We start from the raw sequence: 20,339 nt of genomic DNA, 5'->3' as shown, positions 1-20,339 counted from the left end.
CGGCCGCCCCCCGCCCGGATTCGACAACCCTTTTCCCGCCGTTTCTCCTCGAGATCCTAAGGACCCCCGGGATCCTCGAGATCATCGAGACCCTCGAGACCCTAGAGACCGCAGAGGACCTCCCCCTCGGGGTCTAGAAAATGGAATGGCTGCCATGGATATCAACGGACGACCCCTTCCTCGACCGCATACCTCTAACTCACGCCGCCCGGACATGCGCCAACCCCCTCCTCGCGGAATGCCGCCAGGCCGTGGCCGAGGAGGATATCCCATGGGCCCCGGAGCTCCACGGCCGCGGCCAGATCGTCCCGATCGCGCGTACCCCGATCCAAATGGGCCTATGCCAGGCCCGTCGCGAAGTAACACGATGCCTCTCGCGCAGCCACCAATGATATACCCACCCCAGTCGGACTACCCCGAACACGATTATCCAGGCAGTCCAATGGGCGAGATGATGCCTCCTCGTCCTAACACCGCGGGTGGAATGCGCCAACCCCAACCACCGCGCACCCGCCCAGTCAACGACATTGATCCCGGTCTCATGATCCCGCCTGACCCCGTCAATCGTGCTTCCTACGCACCCAAGGACTTCCTAGATAGCTACTTTGGCGGCGCACCTGCTGAGGATGACCACGACATGCCCAACTTCGATGCCATGCCGTCAAACAATATGGGTCCGATTGATGAGATGGGACTGGAAACAACCCCCAAGCCCAAGCCGACTATTCAAACGCCTACATCACCCTCCTCCGGGGGAGCTCAATACACTGCATTTTCCCCGGATTCTGGACCAGGGACTCCGCGTTCGAGGTCCCAGCCTAACCTCCGCGATGGCCCTAATCAATTTGAAAATGCGGGCTTCCAGTTTGACATTCCGCAAGATGCGCCACCAGTGCCAGGAATGCGTCAGCCTGATGGTTCGGGGTATGGATACGAACAGACAAGTCCATATTCTCCTAATGGTCATGCCCCATACGCCAACCAGCCGCCTTATCAACCCGCGCCACCACCCGCGCCAGCGCAAGAGCACAACCCAGATGCTCTTCCGCATCACCCGGTGCCGGTGCCGTTCCGACCGGGCCACGACCAAGCTGCCAAACCGGCCCCCGTTCGCCAATACAACAACCCCCAATCCCCAGCCTCGGCGCCGGCGCCGGCTACCGCTACCCCACGCCCCATGCCTCCAGATGGAATGGGCGTGGCGCATACACCAGTTACGCTTGAGGAATTACAGTCGTTGCAGGCAAAGGCACGCTCCAATCCCGGTGATCAGGCGACTCAGCTCCTGCTGGCCAAGAAGCTTGCCGAAGCTGCTGTGGTTCTTGTGGACGGCAACAGCCGATTGGACCCGAAGACCAAGGCCAAGACGAAGGAAAAGTATAATGTCGATGCGCACAAGATTATCAAAAAGCTTGTGTCGGCTGGATACTCCGAGGCTCAGTTCTTCCTCGCCGACTGCTATGGCGAGGGCCTGATGGGTCTAGAAATGGACCCCAGGGAAGCCTTCTCTCTGTATCAATCTGCCGCAAAGCAAGGACACGCACAGTCCGCGTACCGTGTGGCAGTCTGCTGCGAGATCGGCCAGGAAGAGGGTGGTGGCACCAAGCGGGACCCGTTCAAGGCTGTTCAGTGGTATAAGCGAGCTGCATCTCTAGGCGATACACCCGCGATGTATAAGATGGGCATGATCAACCTGAAGGGACTTCTTGGCCAACAACGCACCCCCCGCGAAGGTGTTTCATGGTTGAAGCGAGCAGCCGAGCGTGCCGATGCAGAGAATCCGCACGCGCTCCATGAACTTGCTTTGATGTACCAGAGTGCCAGCGGCAACGACGTTATCATCCGCGACGAACAATACGCAAACCAACTCTTCCACCAGGCCGCAGAACTGGGCTACAAATTTTCCCAGTTCCGCTTGGGAAACGCTTATGAGTATGGCTTGCTGGGTTGTCCGATCGACAATCGTACGAGCATTATTTGGTATACTCGTGCCGCTGCCCAGGGAGAGCATCAGAGTGAACTGTCTCTGAGTGGCTGGTATCTGACTGGCTCCGACGGGATTCTGCAACAAAACGATACAGAGGCGTATCTATGGGCTCGAAAGGCCGCTACGGCCGGTCTTGCCAAGGCGGAATATGCGATGGGGTACTTCACTGAGGTGGGAATCGGGGCTTCTGCGAATTTGGAGGATGCGAAGCGCTGGTATTGGCGTGCAGCTGGTAAGTTGAAAGCAGAACACACCACATCGATTTTCTCCGGGATAGGATATATGCTAATACTCCCCCAGCACAAGGATTCCCCAAGGCCCGTGAGCGTCTTGAAGACCTCAAGAAGGGCGGACAGCGTATGCAGAAGACCCGTCTATCTCGCTCGGCTGTCAACAAGCAGAGCGATGGAGACTGTGTCGTGATGTAAACAGGGGCATTTTTACACCATCTCCTGCCCTTACTATACCTGCTATGCCTTCTTCTAGTCTCACCCAACTAGACTCATGTAACTTTTAATGACCAACGACGCTTGATGTACTATTCCATTCCATTTCAGTTATTTCCCCCTTCTCACCACGTTCTCTGCTGGCCGAGCCGAACAATACGACCGACCAGCAGGTTCTATTCTGATGATGCTTTTTTCCCCCCTTTGGCTAGCTGTTTACTTCCTCTTGTCCTGTTTTGAATCGGGTGTGTATACTCTACGGAAACGATATGATCATGATTGCGATCGCCTGATGATCGGAAGGGAGCCTAAAAATACCCCGGAGGCTGCACTATATTGCATTTACATCAATAGAATGGATGGAAATCCTGGTTTATTCTATACTATAGTACAATCGGTACAATAACATCATACTCTACTAGTACTAATTGTATACACATACAACCAGTAGTGCTACGCAGTGTAACCAGCGGCCCCGTTCCGCGCTGACACACCCTTCCGATCGGCTGCTGGCATCGGCACCCATCTATCCCCGTATACCCGACCACCAGCACTTTCTTGCTAAGCCTGAGTAATTGCATCTTGCATCTTGCGTCTTCCATCTTGCGCCACTGGCTTCCGTGCTCCTTATATTTCGAAGACATAAGACCCTGCGTATGAATCTCGCACTGACTCGGACACTCGCACTGATTGATAATATATGTCTTCGGAACATCAACAACAGTCTCATCATTCGAGCCACCAACAGCAACATACCGTGCCAGTGACATCTTACACGCCCAGCCGAAAAATACTGCTGTCACTTTTTGCGCTAGTGGTAGCTGTACTCATAGCAGCTCTCATCGACCCGGCCAATCTGTATATCCTCCGCCGCTTTTCTTCGCGGGTTGTTCGATCTGCGACGACCGTGACAGCTTCTGCGACAGGATCGAACGTGAAGGCTGATACAAAGATCAAATCTGGATCTTCTTCCATTATGAAGACACCTGTTTACTTTCTTAGCCATGGCGGGGTATGTACATCCATCCATTCTCTCTTTGAATTCAGGTTCCCTATTGGTTGATCGGTTGGCTTGGAATGCATGCAACTATGGATTGAACTTGGAACGGAGTAGCACGAGAAACAAAAAAAAGAGCAGGACTGAGCTAATACTTCCCACCAGCCCAATGTCATGTATGAAACGGGCCACCCGGCGTATAAGAAACTAGGATCCATCGGCAAGGAAATCACGACGAAAGTCAAGCCCGATGCTGTGGTTGTTTTCTCTGCGCATTGGCAGGGTGGTCGGGATGAGATTTATGTGAATACGGCCGAGATGACGGATTTGATTTATGAGTATGTTCATACTATCCTTTCTTAGATGAGATTTCTTTATCTGAGCGGGAGAGAAAAGAAAGGATATCGCTAATTAAGACCCAGTTTCTACGGCTTCCCGGATCACTACTACGATGAGAAATACCCGAACGTCGGAAGCCGGAAAGTCGCAGATCAAGTCCTAGCCGCACTGAGCGATGCGGGTATTGAGGCGAAGGGCGTGAAGCGTGGACTGGACCATGGTGTTTGGGCTAGTTTCAAGTGCGGTATGTTATTTATACATCACGCAGGCATCAGTGCTAGCAATGAATGACAGGAGGAACTTGAAAGAAAGCTAACAAAAATCCCACCACCCAGCCTTCGAACCAGAAACAAACCCCCTAAACGTACCGATCGTGCAAGTCTCCCTCTTCAACTCCGAAGACCCAGACCAACACTACCGCCTCGGCCAAGCAGTCTCGCACCTGCGCGAGAAGAACATCCTCATTATCGTTTCGGGAATGTCGGTGCACAACCTGCGCGATCTGCGCTTCACGAGAGGTGGTAATGCGCCCCCGTTGCCGTATGCGGTTAGTTTCGACGAGGCGTTGAAGGAGGCTGTTGTGTCTGATCCGGTGGAGCGGCAGGGTAAGATGGCGAAGCTGCTTGATCGACCTGATGCGAGACAGGCGCATCCTTCCTTTGATCATTTGCTTCCTATTCATGTGGGTGCGGGTGCGGCGGGTGATGATTTGGGGAAGAGATTGTGGACGCTTCCTGAGGGGAGTATGAGTTGGGCGCAGTTTCGATTTGGAGACGTGAATGCTAGTAGTTCGTTGTAGTGGTGTGGTAGTGCTGCTAGTGCTGCTTGTTAATAGCATAATTTCGGGTTCTTTTCGAGTCTTTCTTTTTCGTCTCCAGCCATAGTTGTAAAAAGGTAGAGAGATTGATTGCATGTTGATTTTGATGAGGGCTCGATTTCATCTATAGATACACATAGGATGGAGGATGGAGGTAGAGGAATAAATTGAAACGCGAAATGGGGAATGGCAGAATATTTGGTTATGACTGCTTGACCAGGTTCGTGATGCGCTCTTCGATCTGGGAATCCGAGAGTCCTGTTCCGAAAGTTAGCGGGTCAATTTCGGTCAATTTCAACAGACTCCCACTCTCCGACGAGCCACCATCCGGGGTAAACTTACCAGACAGGGCCTCCTGCTTCTCCCTTCCAAGCTCTGTAATAGTTGATGTTGCATTAGTGGTGTATCTTCTCGAATGCGTGTGTCGCGGTGCGTACCATAGCGGGCGAAGACTCGCGGCTCGGTGCCGGAGGCCTCGCGCATCATGATGGGAGTGTGCGGGTTGTGCTTCTTCATGGTGGGGTAGGCGCGGTTAATGAAAGATCTGTTTGGATAGCATTGTTAGCCTGTGTAGAGGGGAGTTGACAGCCATTGGCATGGGGAATGGATGGTAGGAGTGGGCTGGTCGGGTTCAGGTTCGGAGCGAAGGGAAGTCTTGCCTTGTGGCGGCGCTCTGCTCGGAGGTCTGGCAGAAGAGGAAGCGGAGCTCCTTCAGGCCCTTGGTGAAGACGTATTTGCCAGACATGATGGATGTGGGTGTTGGGGGGGTATGGGAGGTGGAGGGGAGAGGAGAGAGTATCAAGAGTGGATGATATCCAAGTCTCTCGGAGGGAGATGCAGCATTATTCGCGGGGGCGGTGATTGGCTGAGAGTTTCTGCCTGATTTATGCCTGATTCATAAGGCATCAAGTCCTTTCCCGATATCGCTGCCTGAGGTGTTAGAAATTACCTATCCCGGACTAGCGTGTGCTTACATCATCACTTCAAGACTCGAGATACGACCGGATGGACATTCCAATTTGAAAAGAATTGAATTGCCTTCTTAATCGGTAATTGCATTGTATTCTTGCTGCTACATCTTGATTTACGGTACCTCTCAGTGGTTTCTGTAGCTATCATCGTTGTGGTTTATTGTTCGCCCTCGGAAAACTCACCCCCCGATCACCGGACGCTTCCGCCCTTCTTGCCCCAACGACCTTCTCTCAACCACATCACTCTCCCCTCCACCATCATGTCGTCTCGTGTGGGATTCCGCTTCTTCAACAACGCTCGCGCGTCCTTCCGCAATGCCTCTGCGCCATTCCGCCGGCCGGGTGGTCAGGGCTGGCGCTTCCAGAGCTCCGAAGCCGGCGCCGGCGCCGCGGAGCAGCAGAGCACTTTCCAGCGCATGTGGAACAGCCCTGTCGGTGTGAAGACTGTGCATTTCTGGTGAGTCTTGTCAATTCTAGCTTATAAATTCGATGCTTGACCAGCACAACGGTAAGCTGGGGGTTCAGAGGATGGTGGAATGCTAACCTCGTCATTTCAACAGGGCTCCCGTTATGAAGGTACGATTATGATTCGAGCATCCCATTTTGATATTCCCTTCCCCCCGTGACCTTTCCATGCGACATACCCTACGATTCACCCGTGATAAACCTACCCTACTATATCGACTGCGCCGTGGAATGGAAATGCTGACTGACTCCTGACAGTGGGGTCTGGTCATCGCCGGTATCTCCGACTTCAACCGTCCTGCTGAGAAGCTCTCCCTCACCCAGAACGGTGCTCTGACTGCAACTGGTGCCATCTGGACCCGCTGGTGCTTGATCATCAAGCCCCGTAACGTTCTGTATGTCGAATATCCTGCATTCTACGATATCTCGGTTCGTCCGCGATGACGCATTCGCTAATCTCACTCTGCAGGCTTGCCGCCGTTAACTTCTTCCTCGGATGCGTTGGTGTCGTCCAGGTCTCCCGTATCATCATGTACCGTCGCAGCCAGGACGGCTCCGCCATCGAGACTGCCAAGGATATCGAGCAGGATCTTGCCGAGTCTGCTAAGTCTGCCGCCAAGCAGGCCGAGGGTGCCGTCGAGGGTGCCGTCAAGTCCAACTAAAAAGCTTGGTACATAGATGAGCAGACGGAGGATGGCGCAGGGGTTAGAAGGTCTTTCTGGACGGGCCCTGCGTGGATGAGCATTGCCAGGGAATGAGGCCTTGCATGATACTTGAGATCTCCTCAATCATGGAAGCTCGCTTGTGAATCCTCGATAACTTATTCCCGCGCGGACCTTTTCCATGAAAGCCCGCTGTACATATAAATTGCAGTGATTTTGTTCCAACCGAATCAGCAGGTATACCGTAGCCAGTAGCGCAAAGCGTAAGCGACTGAGCCATTATCTTCGTGTAGAACCCATACCGGCAATAGCAAGGTCCCTCAAAGCTAGCATTGAAGAAGAAGTAGGCTCTAATTGATCGAGGCCTTGTTTACTTTACCAGGGTTAGTATCGAAGGCCGACTGCCACAATTGACTCCCACCCCCGACGATTTTCCCGGGATTTTCCTCCCAATCGGTGAAACTTCTCGCAGATATTCCTCCTATCGGATATCCCCAACCCCTAGAAACCTCCCACCATCCCCAGAATAGAGTGTCTTCTAATCTCCGACCACCTCGCTAAAGGTACGCCGTGCCTGCGTATACGCCAGCCAAAGCATAGTCCCCGAAGCCTCCCCCACAACTGACAATGCCATTTCCCCGGATGAACTGCGGATTACCCCGCCGAGCCGACGACTACGGGCCTTGCTAGCGCGTCGCACGAGGCCTGCAGACAAGGGAGAGCGCATTTGTTATAATTATTGATTTTTTTCTCTTTTTTTGGAGAATTGTACATATAAGTCAAGAGCTGCTCGAAACAAGTGGCGAACCTGTCACTCGAGAACTTCCCGGCCAATCACATCATATACTGTTGGATCAGCAGCATTGACCCAAAATGAAGATCTCCAATACATTAACCCAGGCTCTGGGTCTTTTCCTCTCTTTTGGCATGACAGCCGAGGGAAAATCCACACCAGGAAAGAAATATTCTCGAACCGACGCTTGCAAGCCTCACCACCCCTTTCGCCCGTTGCCAATTAGTCAAGCTCGTACACGCACTTGCCATGTCGCCAACCACGGCAAGGGAGTCGACGATTCGAAAAATATCCTGCAAGCGCTGCACAAATGTAATAACGGCGGCAAGGTTGTTTTCGACGAAGATAAGACCTACACAGTTGGAACTGCGCTGGATATGACCTTCCTGAAGCATGTGGATCTCGGTACGTTCAATCTGATAGCAAATAGCACCAAGCCGGGGCCCCATTGAAGAAGAGATATCCAGGCTAACAATCGGCTTTTATTAACAGAGGTCCTTGGTACAATTCAATTTACCAACGACACAGACTACTGGCAAGAAAACGCATTCAAGCAAATCTACCAAAACGCAACGACCTTCTTCCAGCTGGGCGGCGAAGACGTCAATGTCTACGGCGGCGGAACTATTGACGGTAACGGACAGGTCTGGTACGATCTTTATGCTGAAGATGCGTTGATCCTGCGCCCGATTCTGATGGGCGTTATTGGGTTGCAGGGCGGCACTATTGGTCCGCTTAAGCTGCGCTATTCGCCGCAGTGGTATCACTTCGTGGCTAATTCGTCGAATGTGCTTTTCGAGGGCATTGATATTTCTGGATTCAGTAAGAGCAAGAATACTGCGAAGAATACAGATGGATGGTGAGATTTTCTCTGAGAATGCGATGTTTGGAGCGTTGAAGCTAATTGGGTGTTTGTTGACAGGGATCTATACCGCTCGTCGAATATTGTTATTCAAGACTCGGTTATTAACAATGGAGATGGTATGACACATAGGCAGGGTTGCGAAAGTTTTATAAAGTCCGTGGAAGCTAATGTTTCTTAGATTGCGTTTCCTTTAAGCCTAACGCCACTGAGATCATCGTTCAAAACCTCCACTGCAATGGCTCTCACGGTATTTCCGTCGGTTCACTTGGCCAGTACCCAGGTGAAGTGGATATTGTGGAGAATCTTCTCATCTACAACATTTCCATGTTCAATGCATCTGTGAGTGCAAAGATAGTCAAGCAAGATGTATGCTCTATATTCACTTCAATACTGACAAACTCCAGGACGGCGCTCGCATTAAGGTCTGGCCAGGCATTTCCTCCGCCCTGTCGACCGACCTCCAAGGCGGAGGTGGCTCTGGCAGTGTGAAGAACGTTACCTATGACACCATGACCATCGACAACGTCGACTATGCCATTGAGGTGACCCAGTGCTACGGACAGAAGAATCTCACTCTGTGCAATCAGTATCCTTCTGAGTTGACAATTTCCGATATTCTTTTCACGAACATCAAGGGTACAACGTCGGGCAAGTATGACCCTGATGTTGGTACTGTTGTTTGCTCGAGCGAGACAGTGAGTTAACCCAAGAAGCAAATGAAAGTGTGGTTTCTGATTTCTGCAGGTTTGCTCTAATATCAAGGCTACGAACATCGATGTTCAGAGCCCGGATGGTGATAATGAGTTTGTCTGCACCAATGTGAGTTCTCCTGGCATGTTCAGTATGTTGTTAACTTCTCTAACGAACCTTCTTTCTAGGTTGATGACACATTACTGGAAGTAAACTGCGCTGCTTAGAGCTGCTTCTTCTCGTGTATTGACATTAAGAGGGAGGGGTACGATTGCCTTGCCTTGAAGAAGTACAAATAATTTCCAAATTATATCCAGAGAGGGGGGGTTGATTATGTACATTTCTTGATGATTGAGCAGTGATTTCCTCCATTGAGTCAGATGAACTCACATCTGAACTCTATAAATACAGGGTGATGATGCCGACTACCGCTAGTCACGACTATGTAGCCACTTCTCAACTTGACCAACACTTTCCCTAAAAAGCAAGTCCGCGTAGAATCTATGAAAAAAGCCGGTATATTGTAAGGTAGATGCCACAAAATTTGATCTTGGACCAGAGGCAACTTGGCACGCGAACTGTAGAATCACATGGTCCTGCGATTCAGAGGTGGGCCTGAAAGCCGAAAAACGGTGAAGTCCAGCGAAAGAAGACTGGTCCTTTCCAAATCCGATGTCGATGTAGCTTTCCGCTCCCTCAGAGGAATCGGCTTGGGAATGAGTCTGTGAGTCGATAATTTGAAATGTGCCAAAGATCTTTGTGTATGTCGGCAGAAAAGTGGAATCTGATATTTGCTCCACGCGCCATATTTGGGGCGCGTCCTTTGAATTTATGGCTGTTGGTTGTGGTTAGTCGAAGACATCACCCGAATGCATGAGGTTCGAGAATCCTACCTGAGAAATTGACAAGATTTGGTGTCAAATTTTGAAGGACGAATCTTTCCGGGCGAATCACAGCTCCCCCAAAGAAAGCCTTCGTAAATCTACTGAGCAGTTCCTCATCCGAGACATTTCGTCGATGAGGTGGTATGTCGATGGAGATAGACCGTGTGTCAAAAGAAGTCGAGCATCCCTTGGGATCAACAATTTCATTGACGGATTTGGAATTGCGAAGTGAATCAGGAACAGTATTTTGACGTGTCATCCGCCGGGAATCTGTGCGGCGTGTTTCTTTATAAACGGTGCCGGCATATGTTGCCGATGCAGCTGCAGCAGCCAGCGCCGATACTGTTAATAAGCCCTTTGCAATCATTTTGACAATTATTATGAGACTGTGAGAAGTGTTTTTGGGAGGAAAATGGATCAAGATGACGGGGCTGTCAGATGCTGTTGACTCATTTTGGATCATGTGACTGGTCTCGTATAGGTCGATGCGGCTGAAACGAGCGGAATCATCCGATAGTTACTTGCAACTGCAAATTAGCTCTGGGATTTTGCATAATTACCATGATCAAGCATGCAAGAACAGCCAATAACTACATGGGAAGCCTGGTTTGAATGTCTTGCACTCTCCACATCTACCATATCAATCCTTGACAATTCGAACTACCTGCGATCTTGACAGCATTTAGTGGCCGGCTTTATACCATCCGACTTGTCAAAGTTCCCGAAGGCTGCAATTAGCAAAAACTACATTAACCATATTAAATTGAACAGGCCCGCCAGACACGGCACCACTTTCACTGTCACGGTATTGATAATGTACCGTACAACCCACCTTTACCAGTATTACAGTGACTGCGGGAACGCACTAGTAGAGCATACTGAAATCGTTTCGGCTATCATTGCTTTTTGAACATAGTATGTCTGCTCATGCTCAAGTTGCTGAATTGAGTAGTACACTGTACACAGCATGTCGGAATCCCTAAGGTCTAGAAGTCCACACTGCCCAGCCTCAGCTCAGCCATCATGTCTCTCTTTGTCCTACTTCATCTGCCGAGAAAAAAAAAGGGCGAAGTCTCTGTTATTTTCGCACTGAAGCTTGATTTGATTCAGTGGTTACAACTGGCTAAAGATCGACAGGCTTGAACTCCCAAACCCCCCTCGCACTCATTTGGCCGTCCTAGCCTTAGGCGAGCAGTCCGCTTATTGAGATCAGCCACGAAACTGTATAAAGTCTCACTTTGCCTTATAGGACTCCACTTTCTATTGATCGCCGTAGGAAAACCCTCCTCGTCTTCCAACATCTTCTCAAAAGACTCCGCTGGAGCCTTAATGCCCTGCCCATGCTGACGGGCTTGCTCCAGAAGTAACATGATACGCTTCTGTCGTGTGATTGAGTCGGGGAAGATGTGAGAGTCCTTGACTGCAGTGTCATGTTTGACAAGAAAATGGTTGGTATGCGCGATCTGTCCGTTGGTCATCTCCATTTGGATGATGTCGAGATGGCTAAACTCGAGAGATGTTCCACCTGTTTTATCCGCGATCATGATATGGCCCGAGGTACCCAATGTAAGTGAAAGTAATCGAGCAATCGCCTTTAGGCGGCTTTCACAGTCCAAGACTGTGCGTAGAGCAATATGGATGGGCAGAGCATCGAATTTCACACCAGCAGCTTTTATCGCGTTGACGAAAACAGCCACGCCATGAGAGTTCAGGCCACTCTTGCTTAGAAGTCCTGCCTCCGTAGCCAAACTAATTTTCGCTCGGGGTGTAATGCCATTCTGATTGGGCTTAATATGTAAAATAACCAGACGGGCCTTTTGAGCTGCCTCCCACTGTCCCATAATATTAGCGACATTAATAACGGCAGGGTATGAAAAAGACTTACATCCCAATTCTGACCCGCGACACTAAAGGCATCGCCCTTCCAAGCCAATGAGGTACAACCGTCATCCATCATGCCCATTGAAATTTCCGTTCGAGCGTTGAGAGCAAATACCGCAGGCAGAGAGACACCGGCACCATCAGCAATTCCTATGAACCATCAGTAAGTAAGGAAATATACATACGAAAGCATGAAATGTAATCAAATTTGATAAAGTTCAGCCTACCCTGCATTTCCTCAACGAGATGAGGTACATGCTGCTCCAGAAATGGCCGGAATTTCATAGCGACATCCTCTGCAGTTGCCCAGTTCATCTTGCTCATTCGCTGAAAATAATCATCGTAGAATTCAATGCTCCCGTGCACTAGTTCCTTGGCTTGACTTCCATGTTGAAAGCCAATCTGGAAAACATGGGTTAGCTCGAAGTCTGGAAAAAATAATCTTTCTCAACCTACTTCGTAAGGTGATCCGGAGCAGGTAATTTCCAACATGTTGTGCATAAATTGTTCTTAAAAAATCCCATGAGCTTGAGGAAGTCATGTAACTTTATAAGCCCATTGAAATAAAGCAAACTTGATCAAAAGCAAGAGACAGCGGATAGACCGCCTCTAAAAAGTTAGCTCCCGTATAGATATTCGGAAAGGAATTCCCATAACCGGCTAGTCTCCGCTGGAGGACCGAGCGACTTCCCCGCAAACTCAAAGTTGTATTGGAGTCGTAGATTGCAATAGTGGGGAGCAAAGATAACGATGAAAGATATGGCCTTGGCCCTGACATATAAAATTGTTAGCTCCTCGAGAGATACTACGTTTTTGTTCTCTCTCACATGAGCTCTGCGTCGAGACCAATTTTTCCTACTCGTCTTTTTGCCTGCCTCAAAGTACTATATAAGAATACACCATCATGGCTAAAGAGCTCCAAGTGGAAGAGAAGGTGAAAGACGAATCTTGGTATGCGGGGACATTGAAACAGTTGAGGGATCCTATGAAGCCCTGAGCCCCGAGGAAGATAAACGAATTCTTCGAAAATTGGACATGTGGTGCGCACCCTGAGGGCGAACTCTTTTGGCCCCAAGGATAGAATACTAACTCTTGATCAGTTTGTTGCCCGTTATGGCTCTTTCATATCTCTTCCAATATCTTGACAAGTCAGCACTTGCATCAACTGCGATCATGGGTCTTCGTGATGAATTAAATCTCACCGGCGAAGAATACTCTTGGTCAAGTGGAATATACTACTTTGGCTATCTTGTGGCATCTTACCCAGCGGGTGTACTGATGGTTAGGTGGAGAGTTGGCAAATTTATTACGGCTTCTATGTGAGCGCACTTCTACCATTACTGCCTAATCTGCTCTACAACCTCTAACATTATATTCGGATGAAGCCTGGCATGGGGCGCAATCCTGATGTTGACGGCCACATGCCATAACTCTAGTGGGCTGCTTGCAACACGATTTTTCCTCGGTGTTGCTGAGGCGGCAATTGCTCCCGGACTCACAATTATCATATCCATGTTCTATAAGCGATCCGAGCAGCCTCTTCGCCATGCAGCGTGGTTTCTAGGAAACACATGTGCCGGGCTATTTGGAGGGCTGCTTAATTATGGGATCGGGCATATAGAAACTATTGCGCCGTGGAAGGTATGAATTGTAGCGGTATCTTTAAGTGGAGAGTCGACTACTAAAATATGGAAATATAGGCATCATTCCTTATTCTTGGAGGGGCAACTGTTGCCTGGTCAATTTGCAATATTTTCCTGCTTCCAGATACGCCCTCAAATGCATGGTTCTTGAATAGTTCGGATCGGGAGAAGGCTGTGGCGCGAGTTCAGGAGAACCTGACCGGAATCAAGAACGACAAATTCAAGTGGGAACAATGTCTAGAGGCTGTTATGGATATGAAAACTTGGTTTTTGGTTCTTATTCAATTCAGCTCTAATATTCCAAACGGTGGAGTAACAACTGTGAGTCATCTTTCATGAACGCGAATGCTAAACCAGACAATTTAAATGCTAATGATTTATAGTTCCGGTCTATTATTCTTACTGGGATTGGCTTCAGTACATTCGATACTTTGCTACTGCAATGCGTGCCATATCTTGTTCAGCTAGCCCTGGTTATCATTTGCACTGGCGGGAGTAGCTACTTCCGGAATACCCGGACTTTCTGGATGATGCTATCTTTTGCAGTTGCACTTGTCGGAGCAGCACTTGTTCGTGAACTACCGGAAAATGACAAATGGGGTCGTTATGCTGGGACCTGTCTAATGGGAGCCAACTCGGCTTCTTTTCCATTGCTGATGTCGATGGTTTCTGGCAACATTGGTGGCTTTACAAAGAAAACAACGGTGAACGCATTGGTATGTGATCCAATAACGCAAATATTAATGCTAGCGGGAAATTTTGTTGACCAGAACTTTCATCATATTGCAGAGCTTTATTGCTTATTGTGCAGGTAACATTATCGGCCCGCAACTGTTTTTCGAAAGAGAAGCACCATCATACGACTCAGGCTTTATTGCCCTCATGGTATGTCAAGCAGCATGTTTCTTGCTATGCTTAATGTTCCGTTTCTATCTTATGTGGAACAATCGAATTCGGGAACAGCAAAATGAGTCCCTAAGCGCGGCGGACGCCGGTGATATGCGAACAGACACAATTATGGCTATGATGGACAGAACAGACAAGGAGATCGGCCACTTTAGATACGTATACTAGGAATTGTTAGATTGTTTTATTTCAGCCACTATGAGAGGCTTCTCTATTGCTCTAGCTGCAGTGCTGAATCTGGCCAAAGGGGAGAGTCAGCCAACAAATCCATATCATTTATCCACGAAAAGTCAAGATCATTCTCCCAAGAATATAGTTGCTGCTCAGTAGCCTCTGTGCCCTGATCCCCAAAGATGTGGAGAAACTTCTTGCACAGCTCGGGTTGCTCTAAAACTAAACCAGTAATGAGTCGAACTTTATAGTAGGTTCCCTGGGGATGCCTGTAATTTCTGGGAATCCGTCGCCATCACATAGCGGGGTTGGAGATGCTACCACTGACTCCGTACCGTTTCCTTGCTCTTTCAATGACTGACAGTGCGTTGTATTTATGTCGATTACCGTAGGGTCACGTATCGCACGGCCATATTTTGACTGATAAAAATCGTCCAAAAGCCGTATCGAACTTGCAAACGCTTTTGCCAAAACCCAAGTTTTGGACCAGCCGTCTAACAGTGACAGTAAATAATCAACATCTGATCTGGCCCGGTGAATATCGCTTTGCGAGGACTGCACTAGGCTATCCACAAGCGGGCTCACATATTGAAACCATAGCAACACACTCGCGGTGGTCACTACTGGTATTATACTGCAAATACCTGGCGGTGTGCTTCTGAAACCTGGAACAACGGCATCGATGAGTTGTAGCATATTAATGACGCAGTTGGCGCCAGTCATACAAGTCGTGATTGTGTCTGGATTGGTTACATCGGACGCTAGCGCAGTACTTGAAATGTCAGAAGGTAAATCTTCGAGCTGCGGAAGATGCTCATGATGTGCCAAGAACAAGGCGTGCTGAATGAGGAGGTGAACGCTCGTGAAATGCGACAGCTGTCCAAGAGACAGGTGTGCTCTCAAGTTATTTTCAGACCAATGTAAATCCTCCGGCAAGCACTCCAGCCAATTTTTGATAACTGCCAGGTTCTGCCAGTGTCTACTTGAAAGATCGTAAAGAGAGGATGGCGAAACTCGGCGACCTCCGTCGACATACGCCTGTGCAATGGGGGACCAGAGAATGAATGTTTTGACAAAATATGAAAGAGTTGACTTTCCATCATCTTGATGAGGCCGGGTTCCGAGCTCATGCATCTTTGGGCCTGGGGAGTCGTGTCCAAAGGCAAAGGCGATATCACTGCAGGGGAGATGTAGCCCGACTAGTGCCAAGTCAATGGTTTGGGTTCGGAACGTGCAGTACGCAACAAGGCGATCAAAAATGACGCATGCCCAGAATGTTCGTCTCCGGATCTCGCGTTTGCGTGGTATATGCCGTCCACTGTATTCATTTCGCATTCGCAAAGTTTGTGCCATGCGGACAGCGAGTCCGATATGTAGCCATGCTTTTGATGTAGCCATTGTTAAGAGCTCGCAAAGACCCAATACTAGATTTGCTTGTATATTGATGACTGACCCAGTTAGCAGGTGAATGTGGACGTGGCAGCAGGGGTCACCTTACTAGCAGGCTGATCGGAGGATTGCCGAGACGAAGCCTGCGCCTTATTTCGATAATAGCGCACCATACCTTTCGCGCTCGTAAATCTGGAGTCAGATTGCGCCTCTCTAAGTGGTATATATAGTGCAGAAAGAGCCAAGATCGATTCGAGTAAGAACTGATTCTCGCTTGTCACTCCCTCATCCTGGAGCGGGTCCAAATGTATGCAGCCACAAAGATCTAGCAGGTGATGAGTTTGTGCAAAGATATCAATCAGTCGTCGACGCAGCGGAAGTGACGGAAGATCACAGGCGCTATCTTCTTGTAGCTGCGTTTCTGCGGGCTGTCTTATGGAAATCACTTTGGGTGGTTTGTCGGGATCTCCGCTCAGAGTTGAGGCCGAACCCTCGAAAAAGAGGTGCTTGTAGCCACCAGGTGCGAGACTATCAGACCAGTGGCAAGACCTGCATTTCCGAGTGCAAACATCACATTGAGGTCTAAGACCATTGCATCTAGTTTTGTGCTTTCGACTGGCATTGAGAATTGAGGCCATTTAGTAAAAAGCGGAGATCGACTGGGACCCAGACGCGACACATACCATTCTTGACAAGCTTGCAAGCTCCGAGGGGCTCTTGGCATTGTGCTGACCTCTGTATCGACTCAAAAATGAGGTATGGATGCGACGATTGGACTAATGTACAAGATCATCGAGGTGCAGCGGAAAGTGGGACAGATGGGGTCACTGGGGGGGGGGGGGGGCGGGACAAGCATCCCATCCAGGCGGTGAGAGGTCTATTTACCAAGACAACACTAATTATATGACTATATGATTATCTTAAATGAGAATTCCGTGATGGTATTTGCAGATGATGCCTTGGATGAACTATAGGTGATTCGACACGGCAGGTGAGAAGGGAATCTTTGGTAGACTGGGATATGCTGAATGAAGGGCTGTTTTGGTGTCTCAATTTCACAAATGAAAAGTTGGCGTCCATGAGCCTGTTTGAAGTTTAGAGATAGTATAAGGATTAATCTGGTTGGGTGTTGGATTGGACACAAGAATAAACGGTTCTGTAATTATTAACAGGTTGACCTGGCGAGTTGAAAGGGCTACGGATGGGTTTCTGTGGGATATGAAATGCAGGATGGCTGGGACTACTAGCTCGGACTATTAGGGTGGTGGTTTGGCAAATTTCGAGCTAGTAGAGGATTGCGGTCTCCTCGTTGGTAGAGGAGTGTGGTTGCGTTGGCACTTTTGTCCGAATAGATCGTAAATGGGCTGGTGGCAGTCTCTTTGGGTGTTGGGCTTTGACCGGGATACGAGGAGAAACGATCGATAGGCTGGGCGTTTTACCTAGAAGTTCCAATATGCAGTTAGATATTCACAATTCCAGATGAAACACCTTTGATCGAACACTATCTAGTAAGAATAAAACCAAGAAGCAAAATCCAATAGAAAACCAAAACGCCTCGCTGGCTGCATCTGTAGATACAATTTGGAAATCAAGGAAGAAGAAGAGTATCACTCGGCTTGGGTCGTTAGTCGTCACGTTAATATAAACAGAATCCATGGTCCCAGCGTATTATTTCTGTATGCTCAGAAAATGGTAGATAGGTGTAATAACTCTCCAAAATACCAATCTCCGATTTTGAGAAGAAATCATCCGAGGAAAACTGGAATTTCAAAATATCAGCTCAGGCCGTGAAAATGGAATGCGTGATCGAGCTGCATACTTTCCCATCCCCATTCACCCATAACATTCACCCAGTGCAATCTACTCCGCACCGTTCTCTCAAACTCGATATTATCCAACGACGACAGCGCAGACCCTCTTCTCTTCGAAGCTGCCGTGGAACAATTATTCCGTGGCTGGGTCGATCTGTCGAGATCACCAGACCCCGCTCGAACATGAAATCCCCGCGAAGTATTTTCACCCCCACGCAACGCAGCTGATCCCTTGCCATCACTGGAGAAAGAGCCATGCCTTGCGTTGTTCCTATTAGCACCTTGCTGTCTTCTCTCGGCCTTCAGAGCATCTCGTCGAGACCAGACCTCTTGCAACACATCAAGGCATCTGTCAACCCCACCGAGCATAAGTCGAGATTGAACTGTGTTCCACCGATCAAGAACCCATTTCCGGTCATCTTCCATGTCGACCTCTGCTCCAGCGGCAAGGAGAGGGAACATTTGAATGATGATGGTTCGCGAGGTATATGGCACGGTTGCGAGAAGGATTAAAACACGCTTGGCAACTTCTTCCGCAGGCTCGGAAGGCATCTCTGGTACAGCTTGATGAAGGTACAGGAGGGTTGCCCAGCGATAGGCGTGCGCAACCTGAATACTGTGCTGGACCTCGGAAGTAGGATCCTCGGGCGGTTCGAACCAAATTGGTGGTTCCCACTGCTCGATAAGGCTCTTCAGTTCCATCGCCTGCGCCACAATGGAAACAGAGTTTGACGACGTTTTTCTAACGCGCTGGACTAATCGAGCTACTCGACCGATCAAAGGAAATAGCGTTGATGCACAACCCATCAAGGGGTCGATCTCGTGAATTGCGTCGCCGGGGAGTTGGAAAATGGCTGGATTCAGATCTTGGGGACTGGATTCATCCAGTGAGGTCAGCCGCGCGATGACGTCCATATATGTCCACGTATTGTACAAGAAACGAATACGGTCGAGCTCCTCGGGTTGAAGACCACCCTGGAGTCCTGCATTGAGAAGCTGCATCATCAGTGCCTTGGCACCTCGTAGATGCTGAATGCAAGTGCGCGTATTCTGATCCCAAGTATCTGCGAATGCAAGCGCGAGGCTAGTTGCCAAAGCAGTGTCAGCTCGCATGCTCTGGATTTGCTGTCTCAGACATGTAATGCTCTGGCGCATATGCTTGACACCTTGCACTCGTAACGCTGGATTCTCCTTGGCATAGTGAAATGCCGATAGAGCAAACAGCGCATGGTATAACGCAGGGGTGCTTTTAGCAAGTGGCCAGATGAGGGTGCGCCAAGGATTCTCCGTTGCGCCATCCTTGATGGAAAGTATACCGCAGGTCATTTTATCAAAACGCATGGCCAACATCTCCCGACTCTCAGGGGCCAGATTGGGCTGTTCTGGAATACGGGAAAAGTCAAACGCGTCGCCATCTTCCCCAGAGAAATTCAGATTCCACGGGCCATTACTGGGGTCTGACTGCCTTATAATCTCTTCGATGTCGCCGTTTTCATCCTCAAGCAACTGGGAGAAACTAAGCCCCGGGCCATTGGGAGGCTGGAATTCCTGTGGGCCAAAGAATATTGAGCCAGAGTTGTCATCCAGGTCTTCTTGATCGGGCATCAAATAATCTGTGAATGGGACAGAATGTTGAAAAGGCTCAAGAAAGGACAAGATTTTCAGAGGGTCGGAGTCGACAGGGACCGTCACGCCCAGGTGAGTGGTCGACTCGGCGCTGGTGGATGGCTCTTCCGGTAGTTTAAAGTCATCAAGTGAGTTGTCATCAATAGACATGTAGCTTTTGAAACTGTCAGGAGAGCCGTGAAAGGCTATCTCGGGAGGAGTTGCATTCGAGCTGGCCTGCAATAGTGTGGGCGGGGTCGATTCCTCTGTCCTTGGCGGTGTTGGAAAGTTCTCCGAGTTGGCAGGGAGCCGAGACTGAGGCTTCTGGGACGACTGCGATGGTGTTGCTGTGAATGAGAGATTAGCGGGAGAACTTGGAAGGGTATATGTGAACATAGCTCTGTAGAATAGCGCACCCTTCTTTGTCTTTGCGGGAGGCCGACCAACGGACATATTGGTCTCCTCAAACGGCCGCCATTTGAAGTCCTTTTTGTATCCCCCACAGGTCACCTTACGGCGCTCGCACTGGTCGCATGACGGCTTTGTCTCGTCGCACTTCAGGCGCTTCGCCTTGCAGGTAATGCAACCTGGGCGAAGCAGATAGATGGGTCAGCATACTATTCTGCGGATTGTCTAGCTGGCACTGGCACCCAGCAGGGGCAGTCAACTGCTCCTAGCCGAGTCCGTCTGTTCGCCAAACCAAATATCAGCTGATCGTACCATTGCGACTCTTGGTCTGTTTGGGCTTTCGGGTCGACTGCTTCGCCTTTCGGGGCGAGGCAGGCTTCCCGGCCGGTGTGTCGGGCGAGTCTAAAATCGTGGACGGTGATGGAATTTTGATTGTTTCCATACCAAGGCGTTCAGATCAATAGTTGGACCTCGCTGGATCGGGAGAAAATGATGGATGGGAAATATCTAACTGCCAGTGGGCAAATCCAAGGTTGAAGGGAGATAAGAGCGGGGTGCATGACGCGAATGACACGAAGACGAAGATAGGGCCGGGCCAGTCTCCGCCTA

At 49.5% G+C, this 20,339-nt stretch overlaps 10 protein-coding genes across 10 annotated transcripts; 5 read left to right on the top strand and 5 right to left on the bottom strand.

Annotated features, from left to right (window-relative positions):
* Window positions 1-154: 154 nt before the first annotated feature.
* Window positions 155-2,415, top strand: N7509_002941 (uncharacterized protein; the record flags this gene model as incomplete). Its single annotated transcript, XM_056627578.1, has 2 exons — window positions 155-2,219; window positions 2,288-2,415. The coding sequence occupies 2 exons, from the start codon at window positions 155-157 to the stop codon at window positions 2,413-2,415; spliced, it is 2,193 nt and encodes a 730-aa protein (XP_056493373.1).
* A 718-nt stretch (window positions 2,416-3,133) lies between these two features.
* Window positions 3,134-4,568, top strand: N7509_002940 (DODA-type extradiol aromatic ring-opening family dioxygenase; the record flags this gene model as incomplete). Its single annotated transcript, XM_056627577.1, has 4 exons — window positions 3,134-3,445; window positions 3,596-3,768; window positions 3,853-4,013; window positions 4,105-4,568. 4 exons carry the CDS (start codon window positions 3,134-3,136, stop codon window positions 4,566-4,568), a joined length of 1,110 nt encoding a protein of 369 aa, XP_056493372.1.
* Window positions 4,569-4,788: 220 nt separating this feature from the next.
* N7509_002939 (L51/S25/CI-B8 domain-containing protein) lies at window positions 4,789-5,331 on the bottom strand (the record flags this gene model as incomplete). Its single annotated transcript, XM_056627576.1, has 4 exons — window positions 4,789-4,844; window positions 4,929-4,961; window positions 5,024-5,130; window positions 5,246-5,331. 4 exons carry the CDS (start codon window positions 5,329-5,331, stop codon window positions 4,789-4,791), a joined length of 282 nt encoding a protein of 93 aa, XP_056493371.1.
* Window positions 5,332-5,817: 486 nt separating this feature from the next.
* N7509_002938 (mitochondrial pyruvate carrier family protein) lies at window positions 5,818-6,684 on the top strand (the record flags this gene model as incomplete). The annotated part of the gene is made up of 4 exons (XM_056627575.1): window positions 5,818-6,014; window positions 6,118-6,133; window positions 6,281-6,417; window positions 6,492-6,684. 4 exons carry the CDS (start codon window positions 5,818-5,820, stop codon window positions 6,682-6,684), a joined length of 543 nt encoding a protein of 180 aa, XP_056493370.1.
* An 873-nt stretch (window positions 6,685-7,557) lies between these two features.
* Window positions 7,558-9,259, top strand: N7509_002937 (putative extracellular exo-polygalacturonase; the record flags this gene model as incomplete). The annotated part of the gene is made up of 7 exons (XM_056627574.1): window positions 7,558-7,882; window positions 7,970-8,336; window positions 8,400-8,458; window positions 8,521-8,681; window positions 8,747-9,037; window positions 9,087-9,161; window positions 9,221-9,259. 7 exons carry the CDS (start codon window positions 7,558-7,560, stop codon window positions 9,257-9,259), a joined length of 1,317 nt encoding a protein of 438 aa, XP_056493369.1.
* Window positions 9,260-9,893: 634 nt separating this feature from the next.
* N7509_002936 (uncharacterized protein) lies at window positions 9,894-10,283 on the bottom strand (the record flags this gene model as incomplete). The annotated part of the gene is made up of 1 exon (XM_056627573.1): window positions 9,894-10,283. One exon carries the CDS (start codon window positions 10,281-10,283, stop codon window positions 9,894-9,896), a length of 390 nt encoding a protein of 129 aa, XP_056493368.1.
* An 816-nt stretch (window positions 10,284-11,099) lies between these two features.
* On the bottom strand, window positions 11,100-12,289 carry N7509_002935 (Peptidase C45 acyl-coenzyme A:6-aminopenicillanic acid acyl-transferase; the record flags this gene model as incomplete). Its single annotated transcript, XM_056627572.1, has 5 exons — window positions 11,100-11,137; window positions 11,199-11,748; window positions 11,802-11,947; window positions 12,025-12,199; window positions 12,254-12,289. The coding sequence occupies 5 exons, from the start codon at window positions 12,287-12,289 to the stop codon at window positions 11,100-11,102; spliced, it is 945 nt and encodes a 314-aa protein (XP_056493367.1).
* Window positions 12,290-12,701: 412 nt separating this feature from the next.
* On the top strand, window positions 12,702-14,514 carry N7509_002934 (MFS allantoate transporter; the record flags this gene model as incomplete). Its single annotated transcript, XM_056627571.1, has 7 exons — window positions 12,702-12,748; window positions 12,898-13,116; window positions 13,183-13,438; window positions 13,498-13,761; window positions 13,824-14,156; window positions 14,230-14,325; window positions 14,404-14,514. 7 exons carry the CDS (start codon window positions 12,702-12,704, stop codon window positions 14,512-14,514), a joined length of 1,326 nt encoding a protein of 441 aa, XP_056493366.1.
* Window positions 14,515-14,739: 225 nt separating this feature from the next.
* Window positions 14,740-15,915, bottom strand: N7509_002933 (fungal specific transcription factor domain-containing protein; the record flags this gene model as incomplete). The annotated part of the gene is made up of 1 exon (XM_056627570.1): window positions 14,740-15,915. One exon carries the CDS (start codon window positions 15,913-15,915, stop codon window positions 14,740-14,742), a length of 1,176 nt encoding a protein of 391 aa, XP_056493365.1.
* Window positions 15,916-17,681: 1,766 nt separating this feature from the next.
* Window positions 17,682-20,172, bottom strand: N7509_002932 (Zn(II)2Cys6 transcription factor; the record flags this gene model as incomplete). Its single annotated transcript, XM_056627569.1, has 2 exons — window positions 17,682-19,909; window positions 20,043-20,172. 2 exons carry the CDS (start codon window positions 20,170-20,172, stop codon window positions 17,682-17,684), a joined length of 2,358 nt encoding a protein of 785 aa, XP_056493364.1.
* Window positions 20,173-20,339: the final 167 nt, after the last annotated feature.

Source organism: Penicillium cosmopolitanum (assembly GCF_028827165.1).
Source record: "Penicillium cosmopolitanum strain IBT 29677 chromosome Unknown utg000004l:1.0-4361866.0:1.0-4365735.0, whole genome shotgun sequence".
Classification (NCBI taxonomy): Eukaryota; Fungi; Ascomycota; class Eurotiomycetes; order Eurotiales; family Aspergillaceae; genus Penicillium; species Penicillium cosmopolitanum.
Note: the sequence above shows the minus strand (reverse complement) of the source record. Positions and strands in the feature narration are given on the sequence as shown.